The sequence below is a fragment of the Manis pentadactyla genome, chromosome 15 (assembly GCF_030020395.1).
Source record: "Manis pentadactyla isolate mManPen7 chromosome 15, mManPen7.hap1, whole genome shotgun sequence".
In the NCBI taxonomy this organism is placed as follows: domain Eukaryota; kingdom Metazoa; phylum Chordata; class Mammalia; order Pholidota; family Manidae; genus Manis; species Manis pentadactyla.
This window is the reverse complement of record NC_080033.1, coordinates 55,170,279-55,197,733: the sequence shown is the minus strand read 5'-3', so window position 1 is coordinate 55,197,733 and position 27,455 is coordinate 55,170,279. Positions and strand designations below refer to the sequence as shown.

At 55.7% G+C, this 27,455-nt stretch overlaps 1 protein-coding gene across 1 annotated transcript in view; it reads left to right on the top strand.

Moving 5' to 3' along the window:
* The window catches only part of ATP6V0D1 (ATPase H+ transporting V0 subunit d1), a 40,089-nt gene that overhangs the window by 11,084 nt on the left and 1,550 nt on the right, over positions 1-27,455 (top strand). Inside the window, exons 2-4 of the mRNA XM_036897581.2 lie at positions 15,148-15,319; positions 23,013-23,191; positions 24,504-24,583. Of these exons, the coding sequence (XP_036753476.1) occupies positions 15,148-15,319; positions 23,013-23,191; positions 24,504-24,583 (431 nt within the window). The remainder of the gene's footprint in view (positions 1-15,147; positions 15,320-23,012; positions 23,192-24,503; positions 24,584-27,455) is intronic.

Below are 27,455 nucleotides of genomic sequence, written 5' to 3'. Positions count from 1 at the left end.
CCTGGAAATGTTTTGTATGTTCTGTTTTGTTTATCAAAGGAAACTGTATTGAGTTGGTGAAATTAGATGTCCATGGCTAGGACAGGACAACCCAAAATTCTTTAGAGTCAGATGTAATCCAAGAAAGATAACACAATCCTGACATTCCACTGACTACAAGCAAGGAGGAGCTCAGGGAGCACTGGGAGAAGGATGTGCAGAAGGTGGCAACCTGGGAGAGTTTGTCCCGTGGACACAGGGAACAACCATGCTGAGTCTGCGCTTTGAGAGCCCAGGCCCCACACGCACCTGAAGTTTTTCTCTCAGTGTTTGGGGATCTGTATCGTCCCAACTGCCCTGGGCAGTGGCATTGCTGCATAAAGAGACCCCTGATGCCCAGTGATGAATGAGCTGGCATGGATCTTTGGTGGTGACCATGGCAGCTGCTGCCTGGATTGTTCCTCTCCAGCTTGCTGCTGCTGCTCAAGAAGATGTGGCCTCGAGCATGGGAGTGGGGGCTAGGGATAGGCAGGAGGGAGGTCTTGCTGCCATGAGCCAGCTGGGACTTGATCCTTCAGTAGATGAAGAGGGGGTGAACCATGGCGGGGGTGGAGGTTGGTGGTGTGATGCAGCTAGAAACTTGGTCTGGGGCTCAAAAGATCGGAGGGTCCAGGCTGGACACACGCAGCTCTCTCAGCTTTGTGGGTAAGAGAAAAGGCTGAGCCCAGAGAGGAGCAGCATGAGGGGAAATGAAGGAGCAGGCCAGAGCCAGCTCGGGATGGGATGCACAAGCTTGAGCCAGTTTTCATTAGGTATGAGGTGAGAGGGGGCCAGAAGGCAGACTTTTGCCTTCATAAATGACCGGGTGGGAGCTGCTTCTGAGATGGGGTGCCTGAGGAAGAGGTGTTCTGTCTCCGAGGTGCTGACTCGGGGTATCTGAGGGAGGTGGCTGTGTGGGCCTGGAGCTCAGGGAAGGGGCACCAATTTGGAAGTCGTCAGTACGCTGGCTGGCAGCAGTTCCGCCTGCGCCTGGCCATCTGTTGGCTTGCAGCCAGGGCAAGCCTCCCTTAGAAGCTTAGTTCTGCCCATGAGTCCTGCCAGGAGGCTGGAAAGCAGCGTTAACGGCGGGCCAAGTGGATACAAGCATGGCCTGATGAGGACACCTGGCATGGAGACTAATTTGGCAAGTGGTGCAGGGAGAGTGGCAGCCAGGGCTTCCCCTCAAGATCCCTGCCATGCCTCCTCCTGCATGACTGGCTTGGTGGTTTTTGTTTTTTGTCTTATTTTTACCATAATTTTTTTTTTAATTCCAAAAGTAAAGTCGGTGGTAGAGTGACTCAGTGTGGACCCTTTGGGGGACAAGTTTTCACCATCTTGTTAAAACATTACATGAAGATATACTGTGTGACCCACTTATAGGATTGTGTCCCCTAGATTAGCACAGGATGCCATGTATATAAATGTTATATATAGATTAATGCAGGATGTCACATTCATACCAGCTCTTTCAGTAACAGCAACCTGTTAGAACCAACAGGATATCTACTGACAGGATTAAATAAACCACAGTCTATCCTTACAGTGGAATACTACAAAAAATACTCAAAAGCATGAAGCTCCATAGGACTTATTTCGAAATATAAAAAATTGTTAGGTGAGAAGTTGCAAAGCATTGTGTATACTATATTCCCATTAGTAGAATACCACATGCACATGGAAAAGTTTGGAAGCATACATACCAACTTGTCTCGAGTGGCAGCCTCTGGAGAGAGGGATTGGAGAGGCTGGGAGAGGGAACATACCAGTTTTTACTTTATGTATTCTTCCATTATTTGAATGTATTGCAGTGAACAAATATTTGATAATTTGACACCAGACAAAGATATCTAAAATAAGGGAAATGAGAACATGCAGGTAGGTAAAGAGAAGAAATACACACAGCAGGCATCCAAGCCAGGACCCTTGCTAGTGACCCCCAGCATTTGACTTCCAGATTTTAGTTTGCAGCACTGTAGGGCTGGTCTGACTTTTAGGGGACCCCCCTCAGGCCTCTTCTCTTTATACCTGAGGACTCAGAGTCCAGGGGGTACTTGAGGGTCCATGCCAGGCCTGGATACTTCATGTTACCCAGGCCCAAGCCCCAGGGCCCCTGTCTAGGTACAGTTCCCCTGCTCACCTCTCACCTGGCTATTTTCCTCTTTCCTTTGTCTCCTTATTGCCACCCCCACTTCTTGCTTTTCACTTTGCTGATTACATCTTGCATTAGTATATACTTCAGCTTGATTTTATCTGGGAAGCTATTTATGGTCAAGACTGTAACAGTCTGCACAGGAGCTGATAACCCCTGCTTCATAGCCCTGCCCCAGGAGTCATGTGAGAACTTGCTTTGGTGGGTGATTAGTCACTTTCTCTTGGGTTTACTCAGTGATTTCTTGGCCCTGCTTTCTGAGGCGGAACCAGGGTCTCTATACCTGTGCCCAGGGCCTTTTGAGGAGGTCTAAGCCTAGGCAAATGTCAGCCATCCAGGCTTCTTGAACAGAAGGCTTTCTAGGTGACCAGAGAGGGACAGGCCCCAACACCTTAGTTTAAACATTTGGCATAAAACCTTTCTCGAACATATTCGTCTCATTTTCTCAAGTTCTTAGAAGCACACACTGAACATAGCAGAACTCCGGCATTAGGGCTCTTAGACTTGAAATGAGGTGGGACAGAACCAGGTTTGCCTCCAATACTTTTGTCCCCGGTCCCGTCAGGCCTCCCACTCCCCTTTCCAGCTGTGGTCAGAGCACCTGCTATAACACCTCAGACCGTTTTTTTTTTCTTTTTGCCGTTGTGTTGAGCTGTCAGACTCCAGCTTGTTACCAGGGTCCACATCAAGAATGAACAGGTGCGAGGACATGATGTAATGGCCTCTCATAAATCATCTGTGCCTGCTCAGGGTCAGGACCCCAGAGCCTCTCTGGGTCACCAGGACCTTTTTTGAATTGTTTGTGAGGCCAGGCATCAGGCAGACCATATGGCTCCCTTTCTGGCAGGTGTGTGTTGTGAAGCGTGTGATTTACTTGGAAGCTTACTTGTCTACCTGTAAAATGAAACAAATCACTTGCAGACTGTTAGGACTCAGCAGCACAGTGCTTAGCCAGAGTGGATGCTGAATCATATGTATACGATTGGGTGAATGACAACTTTATTGGTACTGGCAGGGTACTAGGCTTTGGGGTATGGGGGAAGAGAATTTGAGGCCCCCATCCTGGAGGGGTGCACTGTGTCATAGACAGTCCTATTTCTGGGTTATTAAACACTTGCTTTTTAAAGATACAGCATTAGGCAGTAGAAATGGGGCAACGTGGGGTTGAGAACTGGTACAGGGATTTGGAGACATGGGAGGGTCTGACCAGGCTGGAAGAGAATGAGACAGATGAGGATCGCAAAGATGGCCAAGTTTCCTCTACATCCTCTTCAGTCTCGCTCCTCAGAAGGCTCTGTCTTCACTGATGCAAGACAGTTCAGTCCCTCATGACCAGTATCAAGCCCACCTTGTCTCCATTCTGCCTTTCCCATGTCCACCTAGGGCCTATTCCCTGTTCTTTCTGACACATTCCTGCGTGACTGTGGTGGCCTGCAGCCTACTCCCCCAGGGATTGATGGCTGGGGGAGATGAGGACCATGAGTCTGAGGCAGTGATCAAATTGGAGGGGTGCGGAGGGAGCTGGAGTGGAGTCTCTCCCTTCGGCCACAAGGGGGTGCACCAGGACCTCTCAGCTGCAAGAGAGCAGGGAAAGGGTGTGGCTGGACCAGTGAGTCGGCCAAGGTGGGTCTCCTTTGCTTCTCTGCACAGCACCTGCCTATAGGCCACTGTCCCTTAGGACTCTGCTCTGGGCCCTCTTCTCTCACCCAAGTCCCAGTTTGCCTCCTCAAATTAAGTAGGGCCCCTGGCTCAGTGTCTCCTGTCTGTCGCATCCCACCCTCACCTCTCTGTGCTGTAGCATCCTGGGTTGGGAAGGGAAAGGCCAGGGGACATTCCCTGATGTTCTCCATCTTGATGCCCAGTGCAGGCTGCTCTGGCCTTGACTACCAAGCTGTCTTGATTGACCCCCACCTGGGTCATGCTGGCAGCTCTCAGAGTCAGAGCAATAGCTACGGAGCAGTCTGCTAGCCATGAACCAGGGGGCTTGGAGTCTCCGAGGAGCTCAAGGCTTCCCAGGCTCCCAGAAGCATAGCCCTTCCTCAGGTGGTGTCCACTCTGGTCCTGCCACCCGGGTCCCATGATGAGAGGGAAAATTCATCCGCAGAATAGACTCTTCCTCTCAGCCTCCTCCAGCACTCCTGGGCAGATGTGGGAGTGTGCGTGACACACATGTACATGTGTGGAGGGTGACTCTGGGAGAGGCCCAAACCAGGCACCCCAAACTCTGCAGGCACTGCAGGTACACAGAGTAGTGCTGGAAATAGGGTTGTTATCAGGTGATTGACAACTCTCCTCCTCCACCTTGCACCCAAATTGGGGGCCTTTCTATTGGCCTCCATGGACATCTGTCTCACCCAACACCTACTCATTGACTGATTTCCTTAAAAAATCAGATAAAAAGAAAATCTATCCTGCACTAGAATATTGACCTTCCTCCTCTTTGAGAGGCAGGAAAATCAAGGCCCTAAAGTGGCATTTACTAGGCTCGGCTACCATTGCCATCATCTGGCACCTGCTCTGCCTGTCTGCATCCAGCACCCTGCAGCTCAAGGGTCTGGGCTGGGGCTGTTGCCCTGTGAATGTGGGTGGTCCTGAGGAGCAGCAGGCAGACCTGTGGCAGGGGAGAGGGGGATGTGGAGAAACAGCCCTGACTGACTGCTTGGCACTGCTTTCCTGGCCAACTCTGGCCTGTTCCTGAGTGCCTGCCCCAGCCATGTCTCCTGTTGGTCTCTCAGGCAATGGTTTTTAGGCCTTGACCTTAGCAAGGCTTCATGTTTGCCTGGCGGATGGGGCTTTCCCCTCTGAGGATCATCTATGGTGTCCTCACTGCTGCAACTTGGCCTTTCCTGCCTGCCCCTGCTCTGATGGCTGCTTTGAGGCTCCACACCCCCAGGCCTCCCCTGCACTTGTTGTCAGATCTGCCAAGGCTGCTTCATTGGTACCCAGGCCTTTGAGTGGCCCTCAAGGGCTAGGATTGTAGAGAGTCACTGTGATCTGGGTAGAGAGTGTCAGAACTGGCCAGGCCCCTGGAGGTAACCTTATCTAACCCTTATGTTACCTGGGACATTGGGGCCAGGTGAGGCCCAAGGGCTTGCCCAGGGTCTCCTGATGCCTGTCTGAGCTCCTTCTGTTCAATCACTGCATTCTTTGATCCTTTCCCTCATTTATTCCTTCATTTGTTCAATTAAGGATGCCTGAACTATGCTTCCATGTGCATAGCACCCAGCCCAGGAGGGGTGGCCAGATGAAGGAAGCCCTGCTTCTGGGGCCCTCGCCATTCTCCCAGGCCTAGCTGCCTGGTGTCTAGCTTGGCAATTAAAGGGTTAGGGGTTGAGGAATATGGGTGCTCTGGACCCCATAACCTGGCACTCAGAGCCCTAAGGTGTCAGGTCACGAGCTGTAGCTTACCCATTCTCCCCACTCTCAACTCTTTAAGCTGCAAGCTAGATACTTACCATGAGGCAAGGCCTGGGGAAAATGGGGGTCCTTGGTAGGGAATAAGTGTTATCCGTTGGGCCTGGCCCAGGCTCCATGCCGCCCTGTCATCTTCATCTTCATTCCTCCGCTGGCTTCTATCATTTGGACCTAGCTTCTGCTGTTGAGATGCCCTAGCAGGTGACCTGCTTCTCCCAGGGCCGGCCCAGCCCACAGTGCTGATCATGCTCAGTCTGGCATGTTACTGCTTCTCCTGCACATCCCTCTAGGCCCTGGAGCAGGGTGGGTAAAGGGGGCTGAGTGTGCTATACAGGACCAGCCTAGATGTTTCCTGCTTCTGTCGCTTCCTACCTGGTCCAAGCTTTTGGCTCTGCTGGGCAAGGGTATGGAATGGATCGACTCCACTCCTGGCCTGGGCTGCTTAGTCCAGTTTGTATGAGCTACAGGACATGAGGCTTCATGCTGAGACCAACATGGTTTGCAATCCCAAATGAAACTTGATCCTGAGAGCCCATCCATAGGGCCTAAGTCTAAGCAAAATGAGTATTTCCATAGCATTGGCTCTAGGCACTGTGGATCTGGCAGAATGCTCCAGCCAGGATCCAGCCTGACCTGGCTCAGTCTCACTGTGAACAGCAGCCTCTGGGGGCCCTAAAACTGCCCTTCCCCAGTCCAAGTGAGCTCTAGCTTTCCTTACTGTCCTTCCTCCAGATGTGTGTGCGTGTAGAACAGGAGCCTAGATCAGGGCTGACAGGATCACTCAGGTTGTACAGGCTGCAGCTGGCCTTCCAGGGGCTGCCTGGCACCTGGCCACGCTGGACCACTTCTGTGCTCTCACTCACACCCAGGCACATTTTCATCTTTGGGAAAATGGAAAGAAGCTCTTCCTTGCAGCCCCAGATCCTTTCCAACCTATAAGTTCTATACCTGTGGTGGCAAGCCTGGAAAAGAAAGAGCTTGCTCAAGGTCAAAGTGCAGGGCAGCAGCAGAGGTGTGGCTCCTGCCTCCCAGGGTGAGGCTGGCTCACTTGATTCTCCAGCTGGGCTGTAGCAGGGGAAGATAGGGAAGCTGCCCCCCAGGGGATATGCCAGTCTTGTGGAGCCTTAGGGCATGGGTGGGGATGTCCTGGTGAGGGGCTGTCCAGGTGGATCTCTGCTCAGTCAGAGGAAAGCTTCTTGGAACTTGCCCTGGGTGCAGCAGTAACCAGTTCTGCCCCTCCCTTTGGCACATGGGACCGTCGCCTCCTTGGCACCCTCCTGACTCTCGGATGGGTTGACTTCCTCATGGGATGTGAGAGATGCTTTCATTCTCCCAGTTGCAGGGACAAGGTGTTCCTGAAGGCATGAGGGCAATTAAATGTGGCTCTGCCACCACCTGCCACCTGTCTTAGAACAGGGAGAAGGGTGGTGAACCCGGGTCAGACATCCTGCTGTCTCCTGGACATGGGGAGTGACACTCCCATTTGACTCTCGTATCTGTTGATACGCTGGTGGGTAGTGCCACTGGCCCTTGGTGTCAGCTGAACCCCCTCTGCTGCAAATGCCTCACCTCACCTAAAGGCCTCCAGCATGAAATAAAATGCCAGTCCAGGGGCCGAGGGAGGAGAACTCCCTGTCCTTTCCCTGCAGGGACTCTGCCTCACACCAGCTGAAACCCAGTTACTTGTGTGTGGTCGTGCCAGGAGTAGACTCCAGGTTCTTCCCAAGACTGCTGGCCCGCCAGCCCAGGGGCTTCCCACAGAGCAAGAGCTGCCCTCGACTGTCCCTGCTCCGCCTCTCCTGAGGCCCCCAGGGCAGCAGCTCTGGGTGTGGCAGCTGGTGCAGAGTTGGATCCTAGCCTCTGTCCAGGTCCCTGGGGCTGCCCAAACTCTATGTGAACTTGCTGGTAGGTGAGGTGGGACTTGGGGTTGGGGACAGGAGCCTCAGATTATGAACTAGCTGTATTCCTCCTTCCCCAGGAGGTAGCCAAGTGGGGCTTGGGTGTTTGCAGGCTTGTGCCACTCAAGGACCCCGCAGCCTTTGTGATGGCAAGAAGGACATGTCAGAGCCTCAGGGAAGGGCCAGGACAGACCTTGGAAAGGGCAGTGGCATCCTGTAGAGTGCTGATTAGGACAGCCTGAGCAGCAGCCTTGGAGTCGAGAGCACAGACCACCTGACTGACTGGGGCTGAGGGTGTTATTTGGAGAGCCCTGGGTGGGGTCCTCTCTGCCAGGAGAGATGGTGTGCTGTGCTCAGTTCTCCATGGATTACACTGCCTCTGTTCAGTGTCTGTTCAGTGGGTGCCCTGCGGGGCTGGGACTACAGGGCCTTTCAGCAGGTGACTGTCCAGGAGCCTCTGTCCAGGAGATGCCACAGGCTGCTCAGGGCCAAGCTGTGGGACGGCACTGCAATCCAGATCACTGGTTGCAAAGCCATTTTCCTTTTTTTTTCTTTTGGTATCATTAATCTACAATTACATGAAGAACATTATGATTACTAGGCTCCCCCCTTCACAAGGTCCCCCCTACATACCCCTTCACAGTCACTGTCCATCAGCGTAGTAAGATGCTGTAGAATCACTACTTGTCTTCTCTGTGTTGCACAGCCCTCCCTGTGCCCCCCCTACACACTATACATGCTAACTGTAATGCCCCTTTCTTTTTCCCCACCCTTGTCCCTCCCTTCCCATCCATCCTCCCCAGTCCCTTTCCCTTTGGTAACTATTAGTCCATTCTTGGGTTCTGTGATTCTGCTGCTGTTTTGTTCCTTCAGTTTTCCTGCAAAGCCATTTTCTCTGCCCTGTCTCACTTAGCCTCCTGAGGAGCGACATCCTAAAGCCAATGATCTGGCAAAATGGGGCTGCAGAGCAGGGCTGGGCTGTGGCAGGGACTGACTGATGGATGCCAGGTGGACCTGTACTGGCCAGGGCAAGAGACCAGACACCTCAATTGGTGGGGCGGGCAGTGCCAAGGCTCTGGATGGGGAATGGCAAGCAGTACCTGAGGGAGGACAGAAGCGCCAGAATCTGATAGGAAGAGTTGGAACTAGGGTTCGTCAGTTGGTGTTACATGAGGATTTCAGGGAGCCTGTGACAGGCCCTGGCAGAGGTCTAGGGGTGAAGAGGATGCTTAGTCTGTGCCACAGGCCCCAGGTAAACCCAGGGTTAATGGTTTCCACATTGTGACTCCCACATTGGGAGTTCCAGATGTGGTGATCTGACCCTTCAGAGCCAGCCAGGCAGCCAGTGCACACATCTGCTTTGGAACCAATATGGAGAAGAGGTCTAACCCAGCCCCAGAGCATGGGGAGGAGACAGGCACAGCACATTATCTGAGGTGGGGCTGTGGCTCCATTGGGCCACCAGCCTGGCCATCTGTCCACATCTGTCCCTCTGTCTGGAGTTTCCCTGCTTTGAGCCCCTGGAAGTTGCAGCATTAGAGAGTTCTGGGGAAGAATGAGCACTGGAGATAGAGCCCAAGTCCAGTGCCTTCAGAGCAGACCCCTCACCTGGGCCCAGGGAAGTGGTACAACAGGCTCTGAGGCCCTGCCACCCTCGCAGAGTGGCATGGTGGGCACACTAGGCATTAGGGAACACAGCCCCACATCTGGTTTCACTCAGCGGGCCACAATTCCTGAAAACCCCTGTGCTCCCCAGGAGAGCATCGTTGAGTGACCTCTGGAAAAGCAGAAGTGAAGTTTGGGAACACACTGTCCTGTCTTACTCTGCCGTGGCCAGCTGGCCAGCAAGGCCCCTATGTGGGCCATGAGGCCGTGGGTGAGTCTAGAGCAGGGGGCTGCCCCGCCTAGTGTACTGTGCCAGAGGCTGCCTCTGTGCCTGCTGAGCCCCTGGGGGAGTGTGAGACCAACCCCCTGGGATGGGCCAAGAGGCCCTTGGGGTGGGGCTGCAGAGGCTCAGGGGCTGCAGAGACCGCATGCTGCCTGCCCCTGGGAGCCCTGGAGGGGCTGAAGGATTGCTTTTAGGGCTGGCAGGATCTGGGAAAGGTTTCAGGAAGCAGATGGGAGCCAGGGCTGCCCAGCCACCACCTCTCAAGGCCTAGCTGGGGTTAGCTGCTAGGCCCATACTTTGTCCTACAGAGATCAGAGAACATCGGTCAAGCTAGAAACCCCCATGCCCTCCTGCTAATCAGGGACTGGAGTGGTAATCAGGGGTGTAGCTGGGACCAGGCTTTGCTGCTGAGGGGTCCTGGCCCAGAAGACCTGGGTGGAGGAGTAGGCAGGTGGTAGAGGGACAGGTGGAAGCTATGGGGTCACTTAGAGTCTGGTGAGGCCCTGTGAGCCCTGGGAGGAACAGCTGTGCCAGGTAAGCTGCATCCTGCCTGGACACCTTGAGAGAGGTCAGCTGGACCCTGCTGGAGCTGGAGCAGTGACCTCTGACACAGGCAACCTTTGTCAAGGTGGACAGTGGTGCCCTGTAGAGGAGGGAGGGCAGGACTCTTGCTTTCCGGCTGGAGATGTGCCCTCCCAACCCAGCTTTTCTGGCTGGACCTGAGGAAGCAGCTCTAGTTCCTGCATTTCAAGGGTTTCTCCCTAGGGCATCTGGTGGACTTCTCTGGAGCACTTGCTTGGGGCAGAGATCACAGGCAAGTGGCCCTAGCCAGAGAGCAATACTGGTAGAGCAGAGATTCAAGGGCTGGGCTGAGGGCATGAGGCCTCACAGACTGTGGAGAGGAGGGACTCTAGCTCTGGGGCCACTGAAGCCACTGAGTAAAGGTGACAATGACACATTGGAGTTGGAGGACTTCACTCTGGTGACAGTGTGGAGAGTGGACTTGGGAGCAGGGAGCCAAGATGTGGGTCAGGAGACCAGCAAAAGGACACCATGGCAGGAAGGAGGCCCGGGTGGTGTCAGAAGCTGGAATTGTGGGAAGAGTTACCAGAACATTGGGACAGATAACACTTGGGGAGCAGAATAGGTAATGGAAGGTCCAGGGTGGGGTGAGGGATGCTGAGGAGCAGGCCTGAGGTCTTCAGGAGAGGCTGGAGGTACTGGGAAGCAGTTAGTGGGTTTCCTCTGAGGAGGGGTTTAGGTCAGGCTGCAGAGAGAACTTCCTGATAGGAGTAGCATCTTTTTGGACATGAGGAATCAGCCTCTGAGGAAGTCTTTCACTGTGAGAGATCCCAAGCTGGCCAGACATTTCTGGTGCCGGGCCACAGATGGAGGGTTTGGGGTAGACAGCTGGGCTTGTGGGTAGACCAGAGAGGTCCTCTGAGTCTGTGCTAACCAGAACACTGCTCATGCCTCAGCCCAGGCACGTCTGGGCTCTCAGGGGCTGTTGCTGAGGCTGTGAGGCTGCTGAGCTCAGGGCACAGAGCAGAACTAGCCCCTGCCTTCCCAGAGCCCCTGGCGTCCTTGGCTGCCCTCGGGCTGGGCCAGGGCTGGGTGGCCGGGTCTCCCACGAAGCTCTCAACAAGTTCCAGGCCTCTCCTCCTGTGCTCGGATCCCACCCCCAGTTACACCCCCTCCTCTGCAGCGCTCATCAGGAAGCTGGTCAGGGGGAGGTTTCTAACGGGCCTTGTCCCAGCCCCGAGGACTGTCTAAAGGGGCTGCCAGCCACTGGGTGGGGACGCCAGGCTTCTTGAACAGGGTCAGAGCTAGTTCAGAAGCCCTGTGTGGTCCGAGCTGAGGGATCGGCTAGCCTGCCTGCCTCCAAGTCGCCTTCTTGGCTGACAGGCTGTCCCCTCTCCCTGGGTTGCAGGGAGATGTGGGGTTTGGCCAGGGAAAGTGGTCTGGAATGGCCCTTTGACATGTCCCTGGGGACTTGAAAAAATGAGTTTCCTAGCAAGGAAGACTCCTCAGGCCTTGGGCAGGATTCTCAGTAGAGTCTCCCGGGTTTGCTCTGATTTGACAAAGGCCAGCAGAAACCGTCTGCGTTCCAGCAGCACTGGGAGCCGTCGCTTCCTCAGATGCGGCGTCAGCAGAACACTGCAGCCAAGGCTCAGGGGGGTTTGCTTTAAGGCCGCGCTATGCCTCAGGGGCAGGGGGTGTGCACGGGAGAGCCCGGCCCTCAGCTTTGCCCCTCTAGTTCACATACACGTTTCTAGCTTCCCTAGGAATGGCTGCCTCCGCAAGTGATGCCGGAGGGGCTTATCCCTGAGCCATGACCGTCACGGGGGCATGAGTGTTCAGGCCGCCTCCAAGGTCGTGGAGTGGGTATGCATACCCTGCCGCTCACTCCCCTGCCACCTGCCAGCTTTTCTGGGACTGAAGTCTGTCTGGGCAGCTGGGTCTGTATCTGAAAGGCCTGTCCTGGACCAAGGGCTCTGGGAGAATGTGGTTAGGAATGTAAAGGGTCAGGGAGGAGAGACCAGAATTGGGGACAGGCAGAATCTGCCAGGCTTTACCCACATCCTGACCCCACTGTACCTGACTGTGGAACCCTGTCCCCACCTTGCCCTCAAGTTTCATGTTCCCTCTTATTTCTCTTTTCTGAGTCTGTGAAATTGGCATGGCTGGGAGGTCCAGCACACAGGTTGCTCCTGGCAGAGGGCTGAGTACTCAGCAGGGCCTCATCTGTTTCCAGTTAGAGTGGGTCTTGGTTCCCCCTTTGGGTCGGAGTGCTGACTTCTACCTGACCAGCACCTGGGATTGGCTGGGGAGGGGAAAGGGAACTTGGGCGGGGAAGTTGTTGAGTGAGCCTTCCCAGGGAGAGAAGCCCTGCGGAGCAAAGGCTGAGGCTAGGGCAGAGGGAGTGCACGCTGCTGGAGTGAGGCTAGAGTGGGAGGCGGCTGCACTCAGGGAAGCCTCCCAGCAGCACGTGCAAGGATGCCTGGGGGAGGCCTGGACCAGGATACTTCAGAGGGTAGGAATCAGGAGGCTGGGCTGGAGTCCAGCACCTGGGCATGCCGTCCCAGAGAACAGTAAGACTACAGCATGAGGGGCCCTGCCAAGGGGACTGCATTTGCCTTGTACATCTGACCTGGCCTCTAGACCCAGCTGTTAGCTGGAGGGGAAGGGATCTCATTGTCTAAGATGGGCTTGCTGCTGGCTGCAGTGGCCGGGTGGATAAATGGACAGGTTTGGGCTGGCAGCTGCTGTGCCAGACAGACTGACCCAGGACTCCACATTCTGGCCTGGGCTTCCAGCAGGTGTCTGCTGCCCTTACTGAGGAATTTGAGCACCTTCTGTGCCTGGGCCAGAATCCCCACCCACTTTTTTTTTTTCTCAAGTATCATAGTGTTTATTGATAGATGCAAGTATATAAAATCAGGGCATGTACGTGACTTGATAAATTAAGTAGACAATTTCATTACTGTAAGAGGGACTGATTCATTCTCACTGTTTGTTTTATACCCACAACACCCACTTTAGGGGCATTTATGATCTCTCAAAGCTAATCATTTTGTGCAAGTTAACCATGTTTCTTTTGAAAAGAATTGGGCACTTTCCCAGGGTTAAGGATATTGAAATCTACCACTAAAGCTCATTACCAGAAGTAGAAATACAGGCTACGATACTGTTACAGAGAGAGCCATCAATTACATTTTAAAACTTTCTGTAACAACCAAATGGGTAGTCAGATATTACAACACAAGTGTTACTGAGCAAAGGACCTTCTCTCACCTGTGCCTCATTCCAGGTATAGATGGGCCTTGGCCAGACTGTGGTAGAGATGGGGAGGACAGGGGTTTTTGGCAGATGGCCTGGGATGAGAACACAGAAGTGTACACACCTCCTGGGCAAAAAGGCAGCAGCGTTCATGGGGCAGAGCAGGGTGCTGGTGGCCTCTCCCTGTCCCACCTTGCCCTCAGTTCTGTCTGCCTTTTGGGTGGCCACGGGGGAAAAGTAGGTGTAAATGGTAGAGCGATGGTGAAGGCTGAAGACAGTGAAGGCCTCCTGAAGACCTCTCAAGGCTACTGTCCACTTGTGAGGACAGGAGTGCTGCCCGCCCCTGGGCACCGCCCAGAGATGCAGCCAGAAGGATCTGCCCTAGCAGTGTGCACATCCCTCCCTCCCTCCCACATACTCTTCCAGCTCTCCTTTAGCACACCTGGCTCCAGGCAGGGAGCATTCTTCTCTTGATGGTATACAGGAAGAGGGGCACCACAGGGGCTGCCTAAGCCTTAGAGGGTTATGTGCCCCACTGTCCCTTCCTCTCTTAGCTGCCCAGGAGAGCATGGAAACAAAGGGGGCATTGGTCAGAGGGGCTTGTGGAAATGCTCACAAGCGTGAGTCTTCCTGTCATCCTCTTGGGAACCTCCCCTGCAGCAGAAGCCAGCCTCGCTGTCGGACCTTCATGCATGCACGCATGCACACACGCTCTCACAGGCCCCTTCTCAGCCATTGTCCTCCATACTGCTATCATACCACAGTGTCCAGGAGTAAACCCTCCTGCTGTCTTCACCAGCCCTTTCCTGTCTTTTGTTCATTCCACAGTTATTTACCAAGCATGAAAACACACCAGAACATACTCCGTTCTGGGCTCTAAGATATCCTGTAGTGACCAAAAGTCCTTGCCGCCACGGTGCTTATGTGTCCTGTGCCAGGTGGGTTAGCATCATGAGGAAGAGTGACACAAGTGACAGGGCAGAGTCTGGGGCTGTGGGTGACAGGACAGAGTGCCGGGGCTGTCAGAGAGGCCTCTGAAGAGGGGCCATTTGAAGGAAGTTCATCACTTTCCAGGCAAGGGGACAGTGAAAGGCCCTGTGGTGAGGATGAGCAGATGACTGTTTTAAGATGGCTCTGGCTGCTGGGTAGAGCATAGATTAGGGGTGGGAGGCAGGGAGTGAAAGCTGGGAGACTGTTAGGTGGTTGCCTGGCCCCAGGGCCTCACCTGCCCTGTATTCCACCTTTTGTTGGGGTGCTAACTCCTACCTGTCCTGTCTACCTTTTCCCTCGCCCCATCCCTAAGAAGGCAGGAGAGCCTGAAGGATTGGCCTGTCTGCCTCCAGCCACTCTGAGGGCAATGCCAGTCTTTCCTCCCAGTATCCTCTTCCCCCACCTCATTCCACTCATTTACCCTCCAAGCCACCTGTCATTCACACCCTCCTGTGAGCTGCTTCCTTTGTATGTTCCTGGCCCTGCCCTTTGCTGTGGCTGGCCTGGCATGCATCATCCTGTCTTGGTGCTTCCTCCCTTTGACTCCCATGGTTTGTAGCATCTCCTTTATATCATATTCATTGTTCCTGCATGTTGGCTTGCTTCTCAGTCCCAGAGGCACTTGAGTCAGGACTTACTCTGTTCTAGGTGAGGGCTATTCTAGAGCCCTCCATGCAGAAGGGCCTCAAAGACTGTGGGTTGTGAATGGCATCTTGTCTTGGGATTTCCCAGGCCTTCTTGTCATTTGGGGGAACAGTTCTACCTATGCTTGGACTCTGGGGCCAGTGTACTGACTCACGGTCTGAGGGTCTGGGGCATCTCCAGGGCCTTGGCCTGACTGCCCCGGAGTAGGCCCTGAGTCAACAGGGAGGTGGAAGCAGGGACAGAAGGTCAGGGTAGCAGCAGGACACAGCTGCGGGGGAGAGACTGGGGTCCAGAGTCAGGGTGGGGATGGGGCCTTGGGGACCTGAGGAGGCTCAGCATGCCTCACCCCCACCCTTGGATTTCAGACTTGAAGCTGCACCTGCAGAGCACTGACTATGGCAACTTCCTGGCCAACGAGGCGTCACCACTGACGGTATCAGTCATCGATGACCGGCTCAAGGAGAAGATGGTGGTGGAGTTCCGCCACATGAGAAACCATGCCTATGAGCCTCTGGCCAGCTTCCTGGACTTCATTACGTGAGTGTGCCCTGTAGTGCCTTCCTCTCCCACTGGGCAGGCTGGCTCCCTGCAGAGTCCTCCTGGGCCATGTGGCTGGGTTGGGCATTTAACCACCTTAGATCTCCAGCCCACTACCCATAATGTGGGCTCACCTGCTGCTTCACTGCTGGCCAGGAATCTGGACAGGCAGGAGTGTTCCATGGTGCACTGTGGGATGAAGGCCCTTTCTCTGCACTCCTGGTGTTATGGAGATTGGGGTGGGGAGACCAGGAATGATGGGAGCCCTTTTCCTCACGCAGACCTGCAGCACCCACTCTGAACAAGTCACCAGGCCCCCAGGGCCCCGTGCTGGGGTCAGGCGCCAGGGGCAGCTCTGAAGAGCCAGGTTCTAGGGATGGATCACTCAGGACCGTTCCTGTCTGAGCTGAGACCCATTCTCCATGTTCTCTGACTATGGCCTTGGTTCTCAGGGAGAGAGGAAGGAGGCCGAACATCTGGCTGCCTTTCCCAATTCTGGCTCAGGTCCCCATGCTTAAGATCCTTGGCTGCCCAGCTTCTATTGTCTAACCCTTGGGTGCAGCTCTGCCTCCACTAAGGTCCTGGAGAAGCTGAGTGGAGGAAGGGCCTCTGGGACCTGAAGGCACAGAGGGGACATGGACAAGGCAGTCTCTGCTTGTTAGGTGAATCTGTGGAAATAGGAAGAAAGGCCCCTCTATCAGGATGGCCTAGGAGCCGTGAGCCAGGGCATGGTGGACAAAGAGAAGGCCTCTGTCCGGGAGGCTGTTCCACACAGGAGGTGGGCAGAGGCGTGATCAGTGGCTGGCTGATGTGAATGTGCTCTGCATTGGTGCGCTGTGAGGGTGTGCTGTGGGGAAGCACTTCCGGGCATTCTTCTGGGTACTCTTTAGCTTCTACCATTCTGTGATTGTGATGCCCTCACCCTCTTCGTTGGGACCTGGCACACCTGCCCCGCTTGTCCCTGCAGGGACAGGGCTAGATGCCTCCTACCTGTCCTGATTCCCACCCCTAGTGAGGAGCTGCTGCTTGCTTTAATCCACTTGCTCAAGTGGGGACTGCTGCCAGAGGGCTCCATCCTTGTACAGGGATACCCAAAGGGCTCAGAGGACCTGCCTTGGCTGGGAAGCAGGCTCTTTCTTGGCCACAGGCCTCCTTTCTGGGGACCTCACTGTTGTTCTGGCTGGGCCCGGCCCTGATCAAGCTACAGCCCACATGGTCTTACTGAAACAGGAATCCAGAGGTGGAGTATATCTTGTGCTGCCACCTTGAGGGTCACACTGTCAGTGTCCCATCTGTCAGTTAACCCTGGCCTGGGCCTGTGTGTCCCTTACCCCAAGGCCAGAGCTGAAGACATACCAGGAAGCAGTACCTTTATTGCCAGAGCCCAGCCTTCACCTTGTTTGCACAAGGCTCCTTCAGCTTCCTGGTGAATGTTCTGGTCTTGCTAGAGACCAGTCTGGCCAGAGGGGGCCTGACCTCATGCCAGTGGTCAGAGCGTGGATATCAATCATCCACTGCCCACTTGGCCACCTGCCTCTTCAGCTAGCCCCTAGTCTGTCTTGGTGCCCTTAGAGGCTTGGTTTGGCCTGCCAGGCCCTGAAACCGGAGAGGGCTCTGAGCATGACTGAGGCTGCACAGCCGCCAGCTCTTTGCTGGAGGTTGGCTGCAAACACTAAGTGTGCTTACAGCAGCCAAGTGCTGTCCTGCGGCAGGCAGTCGCTACCCCGCCCCTTCCATTCATGGGTGACTGTGGCTTACAGTCTTCCTCTCCCCTCACTCCAGCGCTCACTCAGGAAGAGCTCAGCAGCCACGTGTCAGCCTGTCTGAGCTTGTGGCTGCTCATTCCATGACCTCCTCATCTCCAGTGACCCGTTCCTCTGCTCTCACTTGAGCTACCCCAACTGATGTCTGCCCAAGACCGTATCACCAACTGGAACTGCTCCACCCCTGAAATCGCTGAGTCAGGGACCCCCTCTTTACCCACAACCTCAGGCCCTCCAGCCCACTCTTAGTCCCTTGTGGGACGCGGGTTCCGGACTCAGCAGGACACTGGGCCTTGCTTCCTCCCCTGCTAACCCTCTGTCTTCATTTCCTTCCCTCCCCAGCTGAGGTTCCCTGGTCCATCATTTGAGCTCTCTTCTGCCAGCATCCACAGCTCTCTTGGCCGCCTGTCTCATGTCCCGCCCCAGCTGGCAGCCCCCCAGCCCTGGAGGAATCCCAGAAGCCTCCATCCTGGAGGCGCCCTCCCCTGCCTCCACTGCTGGGAGTAAAGCCGGGGAAGCTGGCATTGGGTGGGAGATCCCTGCTGCCAGACCTGCATGCTCACCAGCTTAGCTGCCCTTGGCTTGTCTCTGTGCAGCTGGCCACTTGCTTTCGCCACTTAGCACCCTGCAGCCCCCCAGTAAGGTTGGGAAGACCACCTCCCCATCTGAAACACCATTCCTCTCCCACCTGGAACCTTCTCTCTGGGCAGATGACCCACCTCCTCCTCCACAGAGGTAGTAGAAGCCAGTCGGCCTCCCAACACTCATTGGTACCCTCAACCCCACCCAATGGCAGAGGTGCCCCCCCTTCTCTTGGGTCTTGCTGCCAATGTCCTGAGTCCCCTCACTCTACTCTCTGGACCCTCAGCGGCCATTCATATGCACTCCTGTCTGCACAGCCACCTTCCCTTCCAGATTGTTCCATCAACATCTAAACAAGCTCAAATCTCACACCATAAAAAAGTTGTTTCATGGAGCCTAAACTTTTCTATTCACTGTTTGTTCTCTTAGCTCCCCCCATCCACACATGTCCTGTGCCACTGGAGTGTGGGGCCCCACACCCCAGAGATGTACAGAAGAATATAACCAGAGAGGAGAGTGTGGTTCCTGCAGGTGGTGGAAGTGTCAGCTTGAGGCCCCATCCCGGGTGTGTGAAGACCGTCACTGCCCACAGACAAAGCTGGCCCAGGTGGGGCAGAGGTTGGAACCACCAGAGAGACTACCTGCACACCATCCCTCAGAGCCTCTTAATTGCCTTCAGAGCAGCCCCGTGGCTAGAATAGGTTGCCACGGTGGGTGGTGAGTTCTTTGTCACCGAGGGTGTGCAAGCTGAAGCTGGTCAGTGCCTCCTCTCTCCAGTGGTTTTGTAGATCTCAGCCAGCCAATACACATGACCAGTATAAGCTCTGGGCCAGGCCCAGTGCCAGAAGGGAGGGAGATGCATGGATGCAGTGGCATGGCCACCCATGGTACCCTGGAGGGGCCTGTGGGCAACTGCCACAAATGGAGCCAGGGGTCACAGGAGGCTTCCCAGCATTGAGAGGACTCTAGGATCAGGTGGGGTTAGAGAGGCCACTCAGGAAAATGGGTGGCTGGAGTGGAGGGCAGCTGCCTGGAGTGGAGCGGATAGGCCCTGAGTGAGAGGTTTCCCTGAAGTAGACTGTCGTCAATCAAGTGCTCTTGAGATGATTCAGCTCAATTTCAAGGTGATAACAGTAATATGTCACTGTACCAAGGGCCCTTTCAAGGCCCAGTTGTTAACTTGCTGTGTGAATAGAGCCTCTATTAGGTTTTTTGACTTGGTGGGGATCTTAATCTGGGCCATTCCATGACGGTTTCCCATCAGAGAGTAGGCCCTGGAAGAGAAGCTGGGAGAGTGCTTGTGGAAGTGAGTCTGGTTTCTGGGGAGTCCCAGGTGGGCCCCAAAGGCCTTTTCGGTAGATGTGTGAGCCTCCCTGGAGGGGGTTGTCCCCAGTGTTCAGCACCCACCTGTAGCCCAGGCACCTACTGGCAGAGCCTGGACATGGCCACCTGTACCACCTGGGGGAGGGGAGGTCCCATCTTTCTCCTGTGCCAGAGGCCTCAGTGCCATCAGCCTGGAGTGGGCATCAAGAAGGAGGCTTTGTCCCTGCACAGTGGGCTCACGTGCCCAGTAGGCCTGTTAGCCATTTTCCCTAGGACTTGTGCTCTAATCTTGGGCCCTGCTGGGTCACAGAGGACATCAGGCTTCATTAGGCCTCTCTGTCCTGGCTGGCCAGGCCTCTGTCCAGTACCACTGTTTCTGCGTCAACAGCAGGGAGTCTCTACAGTCTGGGGTTCTAGGCCTGCTATGGTTTCTGAGTCCTGGGCTAGAGCTGGCTGCTGCCTTGTGGGAGAGCCAGCGCCCACACTATTCTCCTGACCCTGATGGAGAGCACACAGGATCTCTTTGAGGCCCAGAAGGCTCAGGGCAAGTGGGAGGATCCAACTGGGCCTTTCAGGAAGGGCAGGTTTTAATAGGAGGTCAGGGCCTTACTAGCTCTGCTATGGGCCACACTTCAGTCACCCTGATGGCAGGGGGAAACAGGCTTAACAGGTGGTGTGCTGGGGCCATTAGTTTGAAATCACTGTTCACTCTATTTCCACCCTGGGTAGGGTTCTGCAGGACTCAGATGTGATTATGCAGATACTGTTATTAGCAGCCCCTGCTGGGAACTGTGGGTAGACTGACTGGCAGGGGTACCTAGTCATCCTGGCCTCCTCAGCAGTGCCAGGCCAACCTCCCTGCCACAATGGTAACGTACATCTAAGACATGCTTCTCCAGTAGGTGGCACCAAAGGGCACAACAGAGGGACAGGGCTTGGCTAGGGGCTCTGAAGACTTCTGGCAAGAATTGGCTTCCCAAACTCCAACCCGAGACTTCCATGGGCCCAGGCTGAATCTTGAAGGCATGGGGCGAGGGAGGGGCTTTGGGCAGAGGAATACAGACTCCCTCACCCCACCCCCTGAGGGCCTCTTTGGCCTGGCGGGCAGCCGCCTGTCCACTCCCCAGCTGTCTTCCTCTGGAGGGAGACGCTGACCAGCTGGAACCTCATTCTCTCTTCTTGAGGCCAAATGAGGGGAGGACTGGTGGAGTGGCTTTCTGGGGGCAGGGAGGCAGCTGCTGAAGCCAGGCAAGGAGGAGGAGGAGGAGGAGGAGGATTTCCCTGCTTGCTGAAGGCCTTGGCCTTGGGAGAGAAGCAGACAGCTTAGCCAGCATCATCTCTACCAGGTCTTCCCTGCCTCTTTTCTCCCAGGAAAGAGGATTCTGGCCCTCACTGGGCAGGAGAGAAAAGCAGGGGCTATTGCTTGTCAGCAACCTTGTCGTTGACCCAGGGGGAGGGAAGTGCTGGGCCTAGTACAGGATCATCTAAGGCTGGCCTAGCCTGAGTTAGAAGGCAGCTTGGGAAGGAGGAGATTAGGTGAATGCAAGTAACCCTTCCTTGGCTCAGCAGTTTCCTTGGTACCCAGCTAGCACTTTCAGCAGAGGAGGCTGGGGGCAGCAGCCAGGGGATGCTACCACGTGCTCCCATGTTTGCTGTCAGGGCTGAAAAGTGAATCACAGCTGGCCTGTTCCACATCACTGGAGGAACAACAGCAAAGACAGACAGCAGAGTCTTCCCACAGGGCTCTCCTCTGAGGCTGGATCAGGATCCTGAGGAGTGGCAAGTACCTCCCTTGGGCCCTGACCCCAGTCCCATCGCCAGCATAAATGGATACCCTGAGCTATGGGTGCAAGGAGTGGGGAAGTTTAGAAAAAGCAACTGGCTTGTGGAAATCACTCTATGAAAACAAGGCTAGATGGGGAGTGTAGAGCCAGGCCATGACAACCCTGGACATGGGTGGAGGTGTGTGGGCACTGGCCACAGGGACAAGGAGCTCCTCTGTCTGATGGTGACAGGGCATAGTGTCTGCACTCTCTGCCTTATATTCTCTGACAGGGGCTGGGATGCTGGTGGTTGTGGGATCAATTGGATAGCACAGGTCTGAGAGGTATGCTCTTCTCCCCTTCCCTGTCCAGGGTTGTGATCATAAATCCTCAGATCTGGGGGTGGGGTCTCTGTGGCCATCTCAGGGAACATGATGGATGGGGCACAGGTAGAATGCTGTGGGAGGTGATGTGTAGCATGGGTCCTGGAGTAGGTAAGATCCTGGAGGCATTAGGGGCAAGAGGGTAGGAAAGATGCAGGCTGAGGCTGGGGACCAAGGCCCAAAGTTCTGGTGGGACTTCTCCAAGGTCTTTCCACTCTTCCAACTCTGTCAGGTTGGGGGCAGAAGGCTGGCCACTTGGGTCTCTTGGTTTACAGCTGCAAATGAGCTTTGCCTAAAACCCTCAGTTTGAGGAGGGGGGCCTGTCTCTTTTCAATGCACATCCTGTAGCTGACCCAGCCAGTTTGGGGGTGAGGAGAAGGCACCTACCTGGCCTCAAGCCCAGGAGAGCAGAGGTCACAGCAGGGCTCTGGGCTGGGTGAGAGCTGGGGAGGGTGCAGCAAGCAGGGGGAGAGGGGTCAGGCTGGGACAGGAGCTGTAGCTTCTGCCTACCATCTTCCTGGAGGGCCCTGTAGGAGCCCCCACAATGGCCAGCCCTCTGAGCTGAGGCCTGGGCCACTACCTCCTTCCTTTACTTCCCTTGGTATTGGGGGCCACTTTCCACTTGGGTCTTCTTGGACAATCTCAGCACTGCGTGCTCAAGGTACCATCACAGGTGGCTCTGGCGACCCAAAACCTAGGGCAGGGCCTGCACTCAGTGCCTGGTTGAGGGTAGTAGCTTCCGCCCACCTTCTCTGGGCTTGGGGGATGTCCTGCTACCCAAACCTCATCCGACTCCCTTGTGCCCTGACTGCATCCCTGGTGACAGGCCTGGGGGGATCTGTGGCTCTTGCCGCCTGACTGTGGCCTGGAGTACTCTCCCTCTCTTCGTTCCATCCCCACACAGGTGACTGCACGGACCTCTCTGCCCCAGCCCCCTCCTCTCCAGGCCCCTCTGCTGCCCATGCACTGTCCAGAGCGGAGAGCCTGGAGGGGCCTGGGACTGACTCAAGCCCTGTCTCCTGCCCAGGTCACTGGATCTCCTCCAGATGTCCTAGGAGATGCCTGACCCTGGCCTCGGTCCCTACAGAGAAGGTCGTGCTCTCTCTTTGCAGTGGGTAGCTCTGTACTTGCCCCATCTCTGCCTGGCCAGGGGCCTTGCTCCAGAGGGGCCCTCCCACTGGCTCCTCCCTGGTCTTCCCTGGAGAAGCTACTCCTCAGCCTTTCCTCCCCCTGTCATCTCCTCCAGAGCTACTGTCTCCACCCAACAGCCAGAGTAACCCTAACTAGCCTGGTACGCTCCCCTTATATCCTGCTCATAGATCCCTGGTGCTCAAAACGAAGTCAGGACTCTCCACGAGGCCTGCTGGACCAGCCTCCAGGCCCCAGCCTGCTGGCAGCACCACCCTGGTTCCTTCCCTCTGCCAAGTCTGACCGTGCTCAGTTCCTCGAATGCGTATCACTCAGTGGATGCCTCCAGGCCTTTGCACACACTGTTCTCTCTTCCTAGAACACACTTTCATCTCCTAGTTCTTTCAACCCCCAGGCTGGCGTTTGTGCTTCACCTCCATGTACCCATGGCTCCCATGTCCTACCAGAGCACTGTTTATGTGGTGGGGTAGTTAACCTGTTTCCCGATCACTTATGGGGCATGAATTCTGCCCCCTCACCAAGGGAGGGCCATGCCTGTGCTGTGCTCCTGGTGCTGGAGTTGGGGGCACACCTGGACAGTGGTGCTTCTCTGCAGCACCCTTGAGGGAATGCTCATCATTGAGGGGCTAGTGGTCCATACGGGGCAAGGGAGGCAGGGGCATGGTGCTGTCAGGCTTTCTAACCACCCCCAGGCTGCCCTGATGGACTGCCTGCTTTGTGTGCCTCATAGTTACAGCTACATGATTGACAATGTGATCCTGCTCATCACGGGCACACTGCACCAGCGCTCTATTGCCGAGCTTGTGCCCAAGTGCCACCCACTGGGCAGCTTTGAGCAGATGGAGGCCGTGAACATTGCACAGACACCTGCCGAGCTCTACAATGCCATTCTGGTGGACACGCCTCTGGGTGAGCCACTGTGGTGGTGGTGGTGGGGGGCTGGGCAGTGGCCATCAGTGGCAGTGCCTCAGGGTGGGGTTTGAGGGACCCCCAAGGGCGACCCTGGGCCAGAAAGTAAGGCCTGCCTGCTGCTGCTTCCCTTGGTCTTCCTCTTGATCTCCCCCATCCTCTCCTCCTTGCCATGTCTTCTACTGCTTCTGCTGGGTCAGACAGGCTACCCCCAGGGCCTGGCTCCGACCATCTGATTTTGTGAAACTGGCTGAATACTCAGAAGGTAAAGGAGGGCTGAGCTCATGGAGAGAGAGGCCCTTGGAGTCTTGGGAGCTCTGACAGACTGCGGCCCTAAGCTGGGCTGGCGTAGCCGGCTCCCCATGAGGCATAGGAGGGAAGCAAACAGCCTCACTGGCGTCCACTGAGCAGATCCCAGGGGCTAGGTCAGGCAGCATCCGGCAGGATGCAGGGTCCGTGTCAGAGGCCAAGGAAGGAAAACTGGGAACTTCCTTCAGGGCCCCGCCTGGGCAATACTGGTTCCTGCCTGCCTTGAGGGCTGGGGAGGAGGCACTAAGGCTGTCACCAGCAAGTGCCCTCATAGCCAGAGTCCTAGTCCCCAGGAAGCCACCAAGGTTGAGGTACTGGGCTCTAAACTGTAGTCGGTCCTGCACTAAGAGGCCTGAGCCCTACCTGCTGGTCTCATCTGTCATGGACTCTGTAACTCTGAGCTAGTTCTGGTCAATTTGTGGCTCCTTCTGTTTCTCCATCTTTAAACAAGAGACAGGCCAGTGAGTCTGAAGGCTGCTTGGGGATGGGGAGACTCCGTCTTGCTCTGGCCTCTACTTCCCGCCTGACCGTGGTCCATGCCTATTCAACTATCAGAATCATTCCTAAGGAGGGGGCTGGTTTTCCAAATGTGGGCCCCAGACCCTCCTGGGGGGATGCAAAGAAGTCATCAGACCCTGAATCCACAGCTGCCCCTCAGAAGGAAGGATGTCACAGCCTCTTACGCAAGCCTGTGTTTGGCATGGTCTGAGCTTGGGTCTGCCCCAGAGGCGATTAGATCATGTTATGGCTGGCCGCCTCTTTTATAAATCAGTTTTATAAAGCAAGAAGGCAGGAGAAGCTCAGGTCAGTACACATGCCCAGAGTATTGCCTCTGCCACTTCCAAGGCAATAGCCCAGGCCAGGTTGGGGACCCCCCAGTACCCAGCCAGATGGGCCTTGTGGCAGGGCCCTCTGGCCTGCTGGGGTGGTTGAATATCAGCAGGATTCTTGCCTAGGCTAAGTCCACCCGCCAACCTCTCACACCCATGTCTTTCCTCCCCAGCGGCTTTTTTCCAGGACTGCATCTCAGAGCAGGACCTCGATGAGATGAACATTGAGATCATCCGCAACACACTTTACAAGGTAGTGCCCCCCACAGTGGGGAGCAGTGGGGTATTGGCCTGCAGGCAGGGCGGGCCCTGGGTGTGTTGGCTTGATTTACATGGGGTGCTGGGACAGGACGCAGCTGCACCAGGCCCCTATCCTGGGGGCTTATCCCCTTACTTTCTTGGCTTCCATGATGGGTGCAAGGCTGCATGGAACAGGTTCTCCATCCCCAGGCGCCCGTGGCAGGCCCAGATAAGATCAACAGGAGGGGCTGGTGCTCTACAGCTCGGCCTGTTGGAGCTGGCGCCTGGATGGCCGCTCCCCCTGCATCCAGGAGGGTCACGGGCCACCACCCAGGCTATAGCTTTCAGGCTCACCTCACCTGGGCTGTTGTCAGCAAGTACAGGCACTCGATCAGAGGCAACAGTGTGCCCACTTCCAGTGCAGAGAGGGACCCAGTCAGGCGTAGGCAGGTACCCATGTCCCTCTCAGGTTCCTAGACCTAGAGCCACTGCCACATCCCACCATCCTCATCTCCCACCTACTTTCTGCTTCCCATCTGGCTGTGGCAAAGGCTGGTGACCGTGGGAGATAGAATGGGCTTGGCACTCCTCGGTCAGCGCTGCCCTGACCCTAAGAGGTTAGGAGCAGGGCTGGGAGCCAAGGAAGGGGCTGGCCACAGACCAGTGAGGGACATTTGGGACAGACTGGGCTCTCGCCATGGTGTGGTACTGAGCTATGGTGCCAGGACCCCTGATGGGCTAGCCAGGAATATGGGTCACTAGTGAGCAGGCCCTGAAGTGGCACTGAGGGATAGCACTGGCCAGGGGCCCTGCTGACCTAACCCTGGAAACATTTGTCTGTCACACTTTAACAGTGAGGGTCCTCTTTTGCCCTAGTTGGAGCTAGGTGGCCGATACTCAGCTGCAGCCTCAACTGAGGCCCTCCAGTCTCCTGCGGGGGTCTAGGCCAGAATGCAGGAGTGGTCTGGTAGCAGGTGAAGGGCCTGCCTAGAGGTTGCAGTGGACTAGGCAGGGGAACAGCACATGCAGAGGCAAGCATGGAGCATGGGCCAAGCGGCAGGTGGTTTGCTGGGGAAGTACAGGTTCCAGATGGACAGCAGGAGACAGGTCTGGAAAAAGAGGCAGACATAGGATTGTTACCCAGGGCCTTGAGTGCCAAGCCATAAGTTTGAACTTTATCCTGTGGGGAGGGTCAGCCAGTGAAGGTTCCCAACAGAGGGGAGTATCATCAGAAAGTCTCCTCTGGCAGCAATGTGGAGGACAGATTAGAGGGGATGAGACTTGAGGTGGTAAGATTAGCAACTTTAATCCTCGGGCCTGCCCTAGGAGCTAGGTAGTCAGTATCCACATTTGTAAGATGAGGAAACTGAGGCTTAGAGAAATAGGGTGTTGCCTGAAGCCACTTGCTAGACATTGGCAGCACTGGGGGTTACACCTGGCTCAGCCTGTTTGCAAAGCAAGTGCTCTGATCCACCCGCTAATAGGGAAGCAGCCTAGAATGTGCGCATGCACGCTCAGAGTGCTCCTGTCTGCCCAGCTGGCTCCATGCCGGGTTCCTTGCCCTGAGATAGGGTGAGAGGTGCGGCTGTACCCCCAGCCTCACCCACACCCTCACCGGGCCTGACTGGTTCTAGCTAGAGTCACTGGTGAGGGCTGCCCAGGCACCAGCTCGTAAACACCAGTCCAATGCTGCGGGCGCCATGCCAGGACCGCCCACCAGTCAGGCGATGTCCCAGCCCAGTAGCCACAGATGGGAGATTAGGTGGACCCTCAGCTGCCTGGCGGGTGGGAATTGTAGGCAGCTGGTGCAGCAGCCATGGGCTGGCAGACTGCAGGGGACAGGGTAGGGGTTAGGAGGTGACCTTGGTACCTGGATCTTTGGGGTCTTGCCAGTTTCTTCAGCTGCCCTAGCCTCCAGAAGAGAGTCTGAGCTTATCCCACTGGGCTCTCCCACACCAGGGTCAGCCTTTCCAGGGATCAGTACAGCCTGGCAAAGGCTGGTAGCTTCCCCAACAGATAGGAACAGCAGGCCCTACTGGGGCAGGCCTAGAGATGTTGGCATAGCCAGCCTGGCTGGCCACGGGGAAGGAAGTAGCTGTAGACAGTGCTTGGGGGGACTGAACTACCACCAAGCCATGGTAGGATTCGTGCTGTTTCTGCCACCCAGGCCCTCTGATAGCTGGGGATCTGCTGTGCTGAGGTCTACTTCCCCTTCCAGGCTTCTTATTCCCTGACCTGTCATAGACTTCTGTTTCCTGTGACCCCAGTGGTCACCTCAGGGCTGCCCCGGAACCCAGCCTGCCCAATGCTGCTGGCCAGGCTTCTGGACTCCCAGGTCTCATCTCACTTCTTGCTTGGGGCGGTGGAGCTCTTGGCCTGAGTCAGCTGGTGGTGGATAGAGAGATATCCATACTTTGAAGGGTGTGAAAGTGTTCCATGCCTCCCAGCACAACCCCTCAACTCAGAACAGTCTCCAGCCTGTGGAGCTAGACCTGTGGTCTGTGGTCCCCGTGACCATGGCACCAGGAGAATCTGCGTGAAGGGGAGCTCCCTGGGCTCACCTGTCTTCTCATGCCCAGCAGACCCAATTTGCCTGGGCAGGAAGTGCTCGTTCCCACTGGCAGCCCTCGTGTGCAGCCATTGTGCCACAGGGCTGACGGTGTCATCTGTGCGGGCAATAACCTTCTCTCAGCAGGAACTGGGCAGACCATTGTGTGGTGCCTGGGAACTACCTTGGGGATGGGAGGGGGAAAGAGGCGGTGGGTGCCCAGAGAGGCTAGGGCCACCTCCATGAACTCCCAAGAGTGACCTTCCCTCACTAGACAATTGACATGTGGTTTTCTGAGCCTGAGGAGGGGAGATTTTGGGGAAAGGCAGTGGGGAGA